General features: G+C 36.8%; 4 protein-coding genes across 4 annotated transcripts; 3 read left to right on the top strand and 1 right to left on the bottom strand.

Moving 5' to 3' along the window:
* Window positions 1-775: 775 nt before the first annotated feature.
* Window positions 776-1,321, top strand: MONOS_13784 (uncharacterized protein; the record flags this gene model as incomplete). The annotated part of the gene is made up of 1 exon (XM_067866519.1): window positions 776-1,321. The coding sequence occupies one exon, from the start codon at window positions 776-778 to the stop codon at window positions 1,319-1,321; it is 546 nt and encodes a 181-aa protein (XP_067719845.1).
* Window positions 1,322-2,366: 1,045 nt separating this feature from the next.
* MONOS_13783 (uncharacterized protein) lies at window positions 2,367-4,532 on the top strand (the record flags this gene model as incomplete). Its single annotated transcript, XM_067866518.1, has 1 exon — window positions 2,367-4,532. One exon carries the CDS (start codon window positions 2,367-2,369, stop codon window positions 4,530-4,532), a length of 2,166 nt encoding a protein of 721 aa, XP_067719844.1.
* Window positions 4,533-5,595: 1,063 nt separating this feature from the next.
* On the top strand, window positions 5,596-10,065 carry MONOS_13782 (uncharacterized protein; the record flags this gene model as incomplete). The annotated part of the gene is made up of 3 exons (XM_067866517.1): window positions 5,596-5,647; window positions 5,722-5,892; window positions 5,977-10,065. The coding sequence occupies exons 1-3, from the start codon at window positions 5,627-5,629 to the stop codon at window positions 10,063-10,065; spliced, it is 4,281 nt and encodes a 1,426-aa protein (XP_067719843.1). The 5' UTR covers window positions 5,596-5,626.
* An 891-nt stretch (window positions 10,066-10,956) lies between these two features.
* MONOS_13781 (uncharacterized protein) lies at window positions 10,957-12,870 on the bottom strand. The gene is made up of 4 exons (XM_067866516.1): window positions 12,802-12,870; window positions 12,637-12,664; window positions 12,081-12,574; window positions 10,957-12,016 (listed from the first exon to the last, which is right to left on the bottom strand). The coding sequence occupies exons 1-4, from the start codon at window positions 12,820-12,822 to the stop codon at window positions 11,249-11,251; spliced, it is 1,311 nt and encodes a 436-aa protein (XP_067719842.1). The 5' UTR covers window positions 12,823-12,870; the 3' UTR covers window positions 10,957-11,248.
* Window positions 12,871-13,385: the final 515 nt, after the last annotated feature.

Raw genomic sequence — 13,385 nt, 5'->3', positions numbered from 1 at the left:
TTTGACCAAAAATTAATTAATTAATTGATCGATTTTTATTTTTTTCTGTGTTTAACAGCATCGTATATTATCACAATCGGATATTGTCACAAAAAGTCGTACAAAACCCAAATTGATTTTTTCACGGGTTTCACTGTTTATTAACAAGTGATATTAATAGGGGTTCAATATCTCATTCTTTTTGTTAATATTGGGGAAAATATGAACTTTCAAGCTTTTTATGCACAAAGCATGAAAAAATTGTTTCACTTATAACATAATTTGACTTTATCAGATTTCAAAATAAATTCGATTTTCAAAACAATAAACAAACATCATTGATGAAATAACAAAATGCTCTGAAACCTTATAAGAATAAAAAAATAGAAACCCATTTAAATAGAATTTTTTGTTCACAAAAAGTTCATCGAAGATGCTTATTTTTTCTTAAAAAATGCTTGAAGTCAAATATTTTGTCCCATATTGAAAAAACATAATATTTTTATCACTTTCCAATATTCAGCCAAAAAGTTATTTTTCACAAAAAATATTAAAAAAAAATACTCAACTTTTAAAAATTAAGAATAAAAAGTTTAACAACTTGGAATAATAAATGGCGTAAAACTGCATTTAGACATTTCTGAATTATGATCACTCGCTTGGTTATTAATCAAAACACAAGCGTTTTGATTACAGAGAAAACATTTATTTCACTTCCTTCTCTTATATTTATGAGAGCGCCACGTTATGGGTTAGTCACGATCGCTGATCAAAAAGAAGAATGTCGACTATTTTCATGGGAACCGGACTCGCGACCGAACCTTGCTCAGCTCCGCTGACTGGTGGCCCTCCGAGTGCAATTCCTTCAATAACAGGGAGTTATTCCGCTTCCCAATCAAGCGTTCAGTCGTCGCTGGATAGCAGGACAGATCTACCACAAACTGAAGAAGTTGAAGGAGATTCTTCTTTGCAGCAAGCTTTCATGGAAATATTTGGACAGGCACTGAAAGAAGCTAGACACGTTAGAATACAAGCAAGATATGGATTTTCTGAAGCAGAAAAAATGAAAGACGAATTTTCATCATCGCTGCTAACTCAAAGGCAAAAAGATATTCTGGAAGAATCAAAGAAAACATCCTCAAAATTGAGATGGGGGTCGGCAAGCATTGCAAATACATATGCAAGGAAGAAACAAACCAGGGGATTTCAAAGCGGATCAAAGAATTATCGGTTTTTTCGAGATTGGCCCCGGACGACCAGCGCAAAACGATCATTCATCACAAGCAGCGCTCCAAGAGGTTACTCAAGAGGGAGTTCCGGGGACAAAGCAAAGTCTCAATAGAACACAACTTTACAATTGGTGGAAGAACGGCATTATTTGCCAAGGCTTGGAAAATGGTGGGAGGAGAAAAGATAATCAAAAGAGGAGTCGTTCCGGTTTGGAGGAGTGCCAAAGCTCGCAAGACCCTTATCAACTCTCAGGAAAACTGCAGGAGACCAGAGCAATCACAAGAAGCAAGGGAAGCTTTGTCGGAGTTAATCAAAGTTCAAGTGAAAACTGGAATTATCAGGAAAATAACCAAAAACGAAGTGAAATTTCTCAATCCAATATTTGTAGTCAGGAAAAGGAACGGGAGCTGGAGACAGATTGTGGATTGCAGGAGGTTAAACAATGCGATAAAAACAATTCACTTCAAACAGGAGGATCATCGATCTGTGGAAAGAATTATAAAGAATGTGGATTTTGCAGTCACACTGGACTTAAGCCAAGCGTACTATCTCATCAAGGTCTCAGAGGATTTCACTCCTTTTCTAAGCTTCGAGTTCAACAAAGACTTTTATTGCTTCACCAGCATGCCTTTCGGTTACAAGGACTCTCCAAGAATATTTACAAAAATTATGAGAAAGGTCATGGTTTTCATTCGGGAAAGATGGAATGTGAAAGCTGTCGCATATTTGGACGACATTGTCTTGCTCCATCAAGACAGGTCGAAACTAACGAGAATCGCACAAGAAGTTATAAGTCTATTTCAGAATCTTGGACTTATTGTCAATTTGGAAAAGAGCCACACAGAACCATCAAATCGTTTTTCATTCCTCGGATATTCATGGGACACTTCCAACTTCACCGTAACTTTGGAGAAAGACAGAAAGAAAGAATTGCTCACGGAATGCTACAGATGGAGGCGCCGAGCACTGAAATGCAAGCAAACAAGAGTGAGAGATTTCGCGTCGTACATTGGCAAGCTAAGCGCAACTCGCTTCGTTTTCAAGGAAGCTTCACTCCTTCTTCCATCGATGTTCATGCTGCTGAACAGAATGGTTAGAAAGGTGGGTTGGAAAGGAAGGATGAGAATCAACCCATCAATCCTTCCGAACATTCAAAAATGGATATCGAGGCTGAATGCGAACAAACCGAGACAGCTTTGCCCATTATTCCTGCCGCAAGCAACCTTGACGACAGATGCATCAGAGAGAGCTATGGGAGCTGTTCTTCAAATGAACAACAAGAAATACGATTTCCATCAATCACTGCCAGGGAAATTGAGATGCCAGAGCTCGAATTACAGGGAATTATATGCAATCAATCGAGCACTCAACCATTTCAGATACATTCTTCAAGCGAACAAAGTCTGCAGCTTGCTAATCAGATCAGACAATACAACAGCGGTTTTCAATATCAATCGATGGAATGCAGGAACAAACCTCAGGATGTTGCTGATGAAAATATGGACATTTGTTCAGAACAATCACATTCAGATAAAAGCCCAACACTTGCCAGGGACGAAGAATGTCAGAGCAGATGCTCTATCCAGGCTAAAAAGAGGGGGAGATTACTCCATAAAACAAGAAGAGCTAAACGAGATCACGGAAAACCTCAATCTCAAAATAACGTTGGATGCGTTCGCAACGAACGAGAACACGAAAGCGGACAGATGGTGCGGCCCAGGAAGCACACTCAACGAAGACGGACTCCATCAATCATGGCAAAGAGGCGTTATTTTAGCCCATCCTCCGATTCCGTTAATAGTCCCAACGATTGTGAAATCAATAGAGGAAAATGCACATGTTCTTCTTCTGATGCCAGATTGGAGAGGGCAGATATGGGAACCACTGATAAGAATGTCGAGACACTGCGAATGGAGATGGAAAGAACAGAACCAGGTTTTGAAGGAAGGAAGATGGATGAAACGGATGGAAGCAAGTCTACCACCAGGCAGAATGAGAATAGTCCTTATCAATCCTTAGAATCACAAGGAGAAGAATGGTTTCGGAGAATGCTTCTTTCAAAGGGATATTCCGAAAGGGTAATCGATGAATGCAAAAATAGTGTTGCTGAAAACACATGGAAAGGATATTCATATAGTTATGCGCGTTTCAGTGAAATATGGGAGGATAATCGAAATGGAGACCCACAGGAAGCTTGGAGTAACTGGGTTGAAAAATGTGCTCACATCTTCATAAGCCTGAAGGACAAAGGGACGAAAGCTTCGACGCTCAAACAAACATGTGCCGCACTATCTCTTATTTCAGAATTACTGTACAATAGAGGCCTTGGAGAATCTGCTCTCATGCAAAGGCTATTAAAATCATTCAGAAGATCAGAAAACAGGAAGAAAAGAGACAAACCAGACATCTGGAACCCGCAACTCCTGCTGCAGAAAATAACATCATTAGGTGAGAACAGGAACCTTGATTTTCACGAATTGACAAAAAAGGCCATTTGCACATGTATGTTGTTCTCCGCCTGTCGCTTTACGGAGTTGGAAAGGATAAACCTACATAATTCAACAATTGGAGACGATGCAATAAAACTTGATTCATCATTAAAAACATCAACAGAACGTACAGATATTATCATCCCGTTTCTAAAAGAACAGCCACTTGTGTGCCCAGCAGCTTCCGTAAAGGAACTTTGGAACAGAATCAAAGAATCTCAGCCAAATGCAACTTCACTATTTATAGATGAAACTACCCATCTTGCCCTCTCTGCAAGAAAAATTCGTAATTATGCAGCTGAAATGTTACAGGATGCTGGGATTCCAAAGTGTTTCGGGCCTTACTCATTGAAGCATGCGTCAATCACTGCGCTAACGATGGCAGGAATTCCATTAGCCCAAATTGCTAAGTTTGCCAGACTCTCTCCTAGAAGCAACACCATCACAAAGCATTACGTCCAATCAGATGTATCAAGCAAGCTGGCCCACGTGATAGCAAGATGCAATTCAACTGTTCTCCAACCTGAAGAAAGTGGGTCTGCGTCAGAGTCCGATTCAGATTCTGAGGCGGAATCCGATTCCGAAACAAATTCCAGTTCAAGATCAGAAGAGCAAATACCAACAAGGGAAATATGTGAAAACGGAGATCAAAAACAACAAACAGAATTTGCATACCCAGATAAAGTTGAAGAACCAGAGGACAATGAAGAATACAATGCTTCACAGACAGTAATAAGCGAGGCTAAGATTGAATTCATAATCCGCACAAGATCTCAAAGAAGAAAAGAATTGGAAAAGAAACAATATGAAGAAAAGAATATTATTCCGAACTAATTAACAATATCAAACCTTCCCAATTATTGATGCTCTCATAAATATAAGAGAAGGAAGTGAAATAAATGTTTTCTCTGTAATCAAAACGCTTGTGTTTTGATTGAAAGAGAAAATGGTTATTTCACTTCCTTCTCTTACTCCCTCCACAACTTTGACATCCCATCCCCTTATGAATTCGTCATTGCTGAATAACAATGAGGGAAAAGATTCAACACTTATAATTCCTTCTCTTTATTGTTTGCATTTTCAAACTTTCAATTCAATTAAATTGTATCTTTCTTGTTTCAAACATGTGTTTTCACTGCATTTGTAATAATTTTCAATTTGCCAAGTGTCAGTTCTCTTTTTAAAATTCTCATTTGCTCCTTTGTTCACCATTTCATTAAGTGCCATTTTGATCAGCTGGGTGACTAACCCATAACGTGGCGCTCTCATAAATATAAGAGAAGGAAGTGAAATAACCATTTTCTCTTTCAATTTTATCATTGTTCTTCAAATAATTTGTGAATATTTGAAAACCAAAAATTCAATACAAGATGTGTTTTATTAATTCTTATAATTCACTTTTTTTTTCATTTTTTAATTCTGTGAACATTTCGACTTCAACGATAAGTTATCATATTCCCATAATACTGCTAATTCCTGTAATCAAAATGTGAAGAAGATCAGTTGTTCTTCTCATGAAGCTACAATCCCAACAGGTGGACAAAACCCGAAAAAGTTATTTTGACGGGAAGATATTTCTTAATTAAAACCCTCAAAAACCAAAATCAACCTATGAAACATCTTTTTTTTAACATGAATAAATATTCTGATACTTCAGCTGCACTTTTTTCATTCAAACATTTAAAAATTTTCATTTTTTAAAATTGCTTAATAAAAAAATATAAAAAAATTCATAACACAGTTGTTTCACAAAGTTGTTTCAACACATTTGGAAGTTCACCAATAAATTATTTATTCACAATTATTTTTATTTTCTTTGTAATTAAAATTTTTTGTTGTTATTTGAACCTAGGAAAAGTTCCATCATGAAAAACGAATTTTAATTTAATAATGGGAATTTTTTTCAAAATTAAATTCATTCTTTCTAAATGAGCCAAAGTTCTTTTAAAGTATATTATCTTTTTACAAATCCAGCAATTTGTCACTGAAATTTCTTTTTATTATTGTGTTTACTTCGAGAAAGAAAAATACAACATCACAAACGTTTGATCAATCATGGATTGATTTAAAAACGTCAACATCATTTATTGTTCAGAGAATAACACGAGAAAACGAAGAACTTCGCGCGTACATATCCGTTCTCAAAGCAGCTCTTGATTCAAAAGCTTTTAATATTGGACTTGGCGAAAAAAAGGTTTTTTATTTTTAAAAAAATCCATATACTTTTAAATTAATCATTTTACGATTTTTAATGATTCTCCGTATTATTGCACGCAAGGGAAATTATCTGGAAGAGTGTGAGAAGACAGCAAAACTATTTTTGGAATCTAAAAATGAAAACTCCAAATTGAGAATGGATTTGGAATCTTTGGAACTTAAAATGAAGAAAATGGAATTCGATCTAATGGATGCGAAGGATCAAAGAGATAGACAAACTCAGGATTTCCAAAATACTTTTCAGTTGTTGAACGAACTGCAGAAGACGCATCAACAGAATCAACAAACATTAAAAGAAATTGAAAAAGAAAAGATTTTTTTCAAAGAACAGGCGGAATCGCGAGTAAACGAAATTATTTTGTCGAACAAAAAAATTGATCTTCTTTTAGAATCAGAGAAACATTTGAAAGAAGAGCAATGTCAATTGAAGCAGAGTTTAGATGAAGCTCTTGAAAAGAAAGACGAATTGGAAAAACAAATCAAGGATTTATCTCGCAGCCTGTCTCAAAGAGAAGAAACGATTGAAGAGTTAAAAGCCTCAAACAGCCTTTTGCGAGGAGAGCTGGTGGAGGTGAAAGAAAAGTTTGAGCAGGCAGATAAAGTCGCGGAAGAGGCGCTGACGATCCAGTCAAACATTCTCAGCGCGCATTTCGATGCGAAAAACAGTCGCGAAAAGGCAGAAACGGAACTTTCAGCCGCAAAAGAGCAGCTTGAAAGCGAGAAAAGAAAGGCTGGGCGTGCAGAGAATGCACTGGAGGAAGCGAGGGAAGAGCTGTTGAAAGAGAAAAAACTGATGAAAAAGGCAAAAGAAGAGAAAAAGCAGCTTGAATTAGAGCTTAGAGAGAACAAGGAGCGCGAAGAGGAAGAAAAAAGAAGAATTAGACAGGAAGAGCAAGAAAGGATTACTTTGGAACAGAAAAAACGATATGAGCAAGAAATGTCAGAGATAAATGAGAGAAGAGACAAAGAAATAAAGGCGAAAGAAAAGCATGTCATTGATTTAGAAGAAGAGCTGATGATTCAAAGGGAAAAATTTAGTGCCATTGAAAAGGAAAACAATACGCTTAAAAGCAAATTGATGAAATTTGAGGAAGCAAAAGAGGAAGAAGAGCAAGCGAAATTAAGAGCAATCAAAGAGCGGGACGAGGCAAACGAAGAAGTGAGGTGTTTGAAAGATCGCCACAAAATTGAGCGAAAACTGCTGAATGAGCAAATTCATGCGCTGAAAATGGAAATAAAAGGGGCGAAGACTGAAGCGAATGAAATGACGAACGAAAAAGATCTGATGGAGATGGATAAAGCCAGAATTCAGAAGGATTTTGAGGCAGAAAAATCGACTTTGAGCAAGCAAATTTCGTATTTCAAAGCAGAAAACGACAGATTAAAAGGGGAACTTGAGAGGAAAAACAGAGAAATGATTGAACTGCTTCAGGAAAAGGAAGCGGCGACAGCAGAAGAAAGAAGAAGAAAAGAGGAAATTGTGGCGAGTTTGGAAGAAGAGAAGGAGAAAAGCTTGATGAAGATGAGAGATTTGGAATATGAAAAGGAGAAAATGGCAAAGGAAATAGAAAATTTGACTGAAAAGTATGAAATGCAGCAAAAGACGAACGAGAAGGAGAAAGAAGAAGCGAACATAGCGATTCAGTCATTTATCAACAGAATACACGGAATCGAAGATAAACTCATTGAAAACAAGAAGGATAAAGACAGCTTGGCCAAAGAATGGAAAGCGAAGGTGGATGAAGCAGAGGAGCATTCGACACAGCTCAAACACACAATCGACGAGCAAAAAGTAGAAATTTCAACTTTGAATGCAAAAATTGGTCTGCTAAAAGAGCAAATAAATGAGATGGAAAAGAGAAATACACAGAAAATGGCAAGTTTGGCAAGAGAAGCCGAGAAAAGCTGCGATTCAAGCGAAAACATGAGCCGAATCGAGAATTTGATGAAGGAGCATCACAAAGCCATTCTGGAGAAAGAAGGCGAGTTGAACGAAGCTAAAAGAGAAGTCATTGTTATTCGCAATCAGCTTCAAAAGGAGGAAGCAAAAGTGGATTTTCTGCAAAATGAGCTGGAAAGAGAAAGAGAAGAAAGAGAGGAAGAGAGGCATTTGATGACTACAGGCGTGCTTTCTTATGCGGATCCGGCAAATGAATTTTCTGAGACAAAAACAAAAGCAGCAACAGAAGAAGTAGAAGAAGAAGAAGCAGAAGAAGAAGAGAAAGATAAAGAAGAGATTATTTGTGATTTGAGAAGCAGACTTGAGTGTGCCGAGAGAGAAAACGAAGAGCTTCGCAAGGAAATTGACAGAAAAGTGAAGGAAATGGAGAAATCGAAGGGAGATGTGGCTCAAATAAAGGATCTGAAAAAGGATGTGGAAGTGTTTATTTCGAAAATGAGAAAGGATTCAGCTGGCTTTGAGGCAGAAAAGCAGCGATTTGAGAAAGAAATGAAGGAAAAAGAGAAAGAGCTCGAAAGTTTGACAGAAGCGCTCCAAAAGGCCACGAAGCAGCACAAATCAGACAAAACTGCCGATTCTGCGCAGATTCTTTCGTTGAAGCAGGAGATGGAGCAAGTGAAAGCTCAAAGGGAGGCACTAAACAAACAGCTGGCAGACAAAAGAGAGAAATATTCGCTGGCTGAAGCGGATGCCCGGGCGGTGCGTTTGGAGCTGGCGCAGGCAAAAGAAGAGAGAGACGGGCTCGAAAGAGACCTGATAACTGCTGTGGATGAGCTGGAAGCCACAAAATACGGGCTCTCCCTGTGCGAAGCGGAGAAGGAGTGCTTGAAGCAGCAGCTGAATGAAGTGCGCAGCGAGAGAGAGGCAGAAAATGCAGAGTTGAGACAAGAAATGATACAACTGGAAAGCAAATTGCGAGAGTCGAACGAACTTTTGGCATCGAAAATTAAGCTGCTGAATGAATTGGAGCTGTTGTATGATGAGCTGAATGCGAAATATCGAGCAGCATTAGCAGCAAATGCAAAGCTGAAAGCAACGCAATCAACCAGCCATCAACCAACAGCCCATTCGTCAAGCTCAAGAGTTAGACACGAATGGGGTGCACCAACATCATCATCATCATCTTCCTCTTCTTCTTCTCCAAATAATCAGAACAATAACGCATCATTGTATCCTTCTCGCCCTGCTCCAATTGAAACAACACGCGCAGCATCAAAGCAGAAGGCCGATGCTTCAGACAGAATATTCACTCCATCGCCTTCCTCTCAGAACTCAGCTGCTTGGAGCACAACACCAACATCATATCGGTCTGTTGCCTCGCCCCGTTCGTCTGCTCCTCCTCTTTCTCCCACAGCGTTTATTCTGTCGACGCTGCATGAATTCGACTCCGCAAATTTGTCTGCCACGCTGTCTTCTGCTCTGCCTGCGCTTTCGTCTTCGATGACGCCGCAGAATAAAATGGCAGCTGGCAACGTAGTTGCTTCAAGCAACATCACAACATCGCCTCAGATTTCTCCAAAAATGACTTCGGAGCCAAAGGTTGTGCTGCCTTTGCCGCAGGATGAATCTCCTCATCCTTCTTTTTTCTCTCCTCCACAAATTGCAATTCACCCAAATTTGTCAAAGGACGTCTTTGGAAGTGGCAGACTATCGACAATTGAAGAGCAGGCGCCTGCAGCGCGTGTTGGAGATTCATGCAACTTAACTTCTTCTGCACCTCCAACAAGTTCTGTTGCTTTTCCAGCTCCAGAAAAGCAGTCCTCCACAAGAGCTGCATTGTCTTCTCCTTCTTTTCTTCCTTCTTCGTATTCATCATCATCATCATCTTCTTCTTCTTCTTCTTCTTCTTCCACAGTTTCTCAAACATCGCCTCTTCCTTCTCAGAATGAACCATTCTATTCCATTTCACGCATCTATTCTGAGAATTCGTCTGAGAGTCTGAAAGATCAGCTTTCAACTCACCTTTCTAAGCCAAAAGGCAAAACCGATGAAAGCACCGAAAAGGAAGCCTGGAAAGAAAACAGCACATCTGATAGTGAAACATCTGCATCTGCATTGCCTGAAGTTCTGCCAACTGCATGTCAAGAATTAGCAACCACTCCAACCACGGAATTCAAGAAAGAAAATGCTCTGAATCTGATAAACGAACTGGCAGAGTTGAAGGGTCTTATAAATGGGTTTTCGCTGTGAAATTTTCCTCACATCAAAATTATTATTTTTACAAACATTGTGTATGTAGAGAAATCTTTCTAATTTGTGTGAAAAGTTCCATTGTCTTATTTTATGTGTGATTATGTTTTCATATCTTACAAAATTTGCACCTCACTCGATTATGTCTTTAAAATATCTTTTTTCTTCACAATTATTTCAATCGTTGTTTTTCAAATGTTATTGAAACACTTATTTCTGTGAAATATTAACTTTTATCTATTTTTCCCCAATGTTTGCTTCTATTTTGAGCAAATTTGAAAACAAACATTTGAAAATTGATAGCAGGTTTGATTCAAGAGTCGAATTAACAATCCAAGTGAGCAAAAGATGAATGAAAAATGAGGTTTTTCAATGCAAGAACGTGCTACACAAGAATTGAAGATTGCATCTTCATATTCTTTCTTTTCATCATCCTCCTCCTCTTCATCTTCTAATTTCTCAATATGATTTGGCTGAAAAGTTTCTTGATGAAAAGGCAATAAGAATTTTATGATGAAAGAGAAAAGCTTACCGAATGGAAGAAAAAGAGGGAAAGAAAAATGAAGTCAGACTGAAGAGGAAGAGGTAATGGTAGAATTTTTTGTTTTTGTTGTTGAGGATCAAGAATTGGTTCACAAATAATCTAAAGATATCTATTTTTCCTCGTGTTCATTCATTTCTTCTCGTTCCTCTTTCAGTTTTTTCTCATTTCATTTCTATTCATCCGTTCAGTTAAAACATTTGCGTTTCAAAAAAATCAAAGAAGAGGCGACTGACCACAACGAACATGAAAGAAAATATCATTAATTCTTGAAACTTGTGAATGGATGTGATATTAAGAGATAGTTTTTTTTCCAAAGAAAAGAAGTAATTGAATGCTGATATTTCATATTTTTTTGCTTTTCAGAATTTCAAAGAAATGATGAAAATAAAGATGTGAAACAAACTTTACGTTTGTCGAATGTGATCTGATACTGAATGAAAAATAAATAAAAATTTAGAGTTACAAAATACAAAACTTTTTATTTCCTCAAACAATTCCATCATCGTCTGAAGATTCACAGACAATCCAATAAGAAATTTCTATTGATAAAGGCTGCAAACAGCCATTTGCAGATGAAGGAAATAATCAAAATACAAAAATTGAAATTCAGAGAAACAAAATGTGAAATATCTCATTTCCTCAAATATTCACAAAATAATCGGAAATATCCAATGATAATTCATAATAATATTTGTTGTTAAGAAAATCAATTGTTTCATAAAAGCTAGTGATGGTATCTTCGTATCCTTCTTCTTCCATCTTTTCAAATACCTTTCTGTTCATCTCTTTTCTTTTCACTTCTTCCATTTCATCATTTGTCTTTCCTTCCAATCTTCTGGAAATTGAAAAAACAGCATCCAAACAATTACACACATTTTCATCTTCTAATGTTGGCTGATAAAGTTCTTCAAAAACAACATCAATTGCCCCACCTTCCAATAAGTCAACATTTTTCACAGGCTCACTTTTTGCTGCAAGTGCTATGGAAAAAATGCAAACACCGCAAATTCTTCCAAGACTATCCTTTGCTGCTCGATATAACCCAACAATACTGTTGATGAGCCCAACAAATTCTTCATTCCGCAATTTGCATTGGGATATGTTATCCATTATTATATCAAACCATCTCAAGATTACAATCTCTTCTTTCACTTCTTTTCCTCTTCTTTCCTCTTCTTTCTCTTTCTTCCAATTCACATTTCTTGTCAACTCTTCCAGTTCCTTTATTGCCTCTCTCACAAAATGCAGTTCATTCATTATAGTATCTTCAAAACTTTTATCATCAGGGAATATGTTTAATAAAAACACCCAAGCAGACTGATAGGCAAGTCGTGTCAGGTTGCGATGCTCCTGATGGTACAGGATGATCTCTTTGATCTCATTCAGATACAATTCCTCTGATATTTCCTAATAAAAAAAAATAAAAAATAAAAACCAGAAAATTAAATAAAATTGGACAATAATCACATACACAATACCCAAAACCGGTCAATGCAAGCAAGGCCATTTCCACTTCTTCCTTTGCTTCTTCGTTTTCCTCTTTGTTTGAAGCAGCTTTCAGAAGATAAGGCAAACAAATTACAAGCAAATTTCCAGGAATCATGTCATCGAGTATCATTGTATAGCATTCAAAAAGGCCAACAAGAAGCTTTTCATTCTTTCCTTCTTTTTTCTTTTCTTCTTCAATCATCATCTTCTCAAATCTTTTGCTCAACAGAGAATCTTTAAAAGTATAACACCATATGCTTTTCAATTTTATCCAATATCCAATGCGTTTCAACAGCACCAGTGTATTATCCATTGATATTTTCTTTTCTTCAATCATTTTGTTTATTTTATCAAACAGTTCTTTCGTGAAAACTAATTTGAATTCTTCTTCATCCATCTCGCTCATCAGTATATTCATTTTTCCTATTTTCTGTTTCTTCGCATCCTTGTCGCTATACACAAGCTCATCAAACAATTCTGAAAAAAGATAAAAAAGAAATGCAATTAAGAAGAATTCAAACGATACAATAACTGCAAACCAGTGAATTTGCAACATATGTTTAATCCCTACATTTACGAAAACCCATTGCATTCGGAGAACAACAAAATTTTGACATTCATATTGAACGAATACAGGTTTGGATGGAAGAAATAGATGAAAAATAAAAACTCAAAAAAGCTTTAAAAAATAAGTTCATTCAAACTGTTAAATCTTGTGTTGACATTTTCGGTTTGCAATTCCAAAGATAAAGAACGTTTTGCTTTTTCTCTTTGTTGTTATGGATGAATTGATCGATTAATCACATTTGAAACTGAATGACAACAGGCTGAATGAGAGATCTTTGAGTTAAAATTTTCTGTTTAATTGAAAATATAATTTCCTGTGATGACAGCTGGCAATGATAGATTTTCATTGGATTTGAAATTCTGTCTGATGATTTTTGGTAATTGGATGGCCAACGGGAAAACAACAATTTTATTTCAAACGCAAAAAGATATAATGTATGTAATTTTTATTGTTTTATTGATTGTGAAGATATTATCATCTATATCCTTTTCAAAGCCCAGGAATATGAATTATTGTTGAAATGGCCAATCTCCTTTTGAAGAGCATAAAGATGAGAATGGAGCTGATTATTATATAACCATTTGGAAATAAATGAAGTTACGCAAGACACATGATTTTCATAATTTTTTTTTGTTGCAAGAGTGAAAACATATTCAGCTAATAATATTTTGAATGAAGATAAATGGATGGAATTCAATGAAAAAGTAGGATCAATCAAAC

Source organism: Monocercomonoides exilis, assembly GCF_001643675.1.
Source record: "Monocercomonoides exilis strain PA203 chromosome Unknown scaffold58-502437, whole genome shotgun sequence".
In the NCBI taxonomy this organism is placed as follows: domain Eukaryota; phylum Preaxostyla; order Oxymonadida; family Polymastigidae; genus Monocercomonoides; species Monocercomonoides exilis.
Note: the sequence above shows the minus strand (reverse complement) of the source record. Positions and strands in the feature narration are given on the sequence as shown.

Bases quoted from the DNA above. Each gene is read 5' to 3' on its own strand.
- MONOS_13781 (XM_067866516.1), bottom strand. From the start codon at position 12,822: ATGTCAACACAAGATTTAACA. The intron at 12,575-12,636 runs GTTTGCAGTTAT...ATCTTTTTTCAG, and splicing joins CATATGTTGCAAATTCACTG to AATTGTTTGATGAGCTTGTG. The intron at 12,017-12,080 runs GTATGTGATTAT...TTTTTTTATTAG, and splicing joins TGACCGGTTTTGGGTATTGT to GAAATATCAGAGGAATTGTA.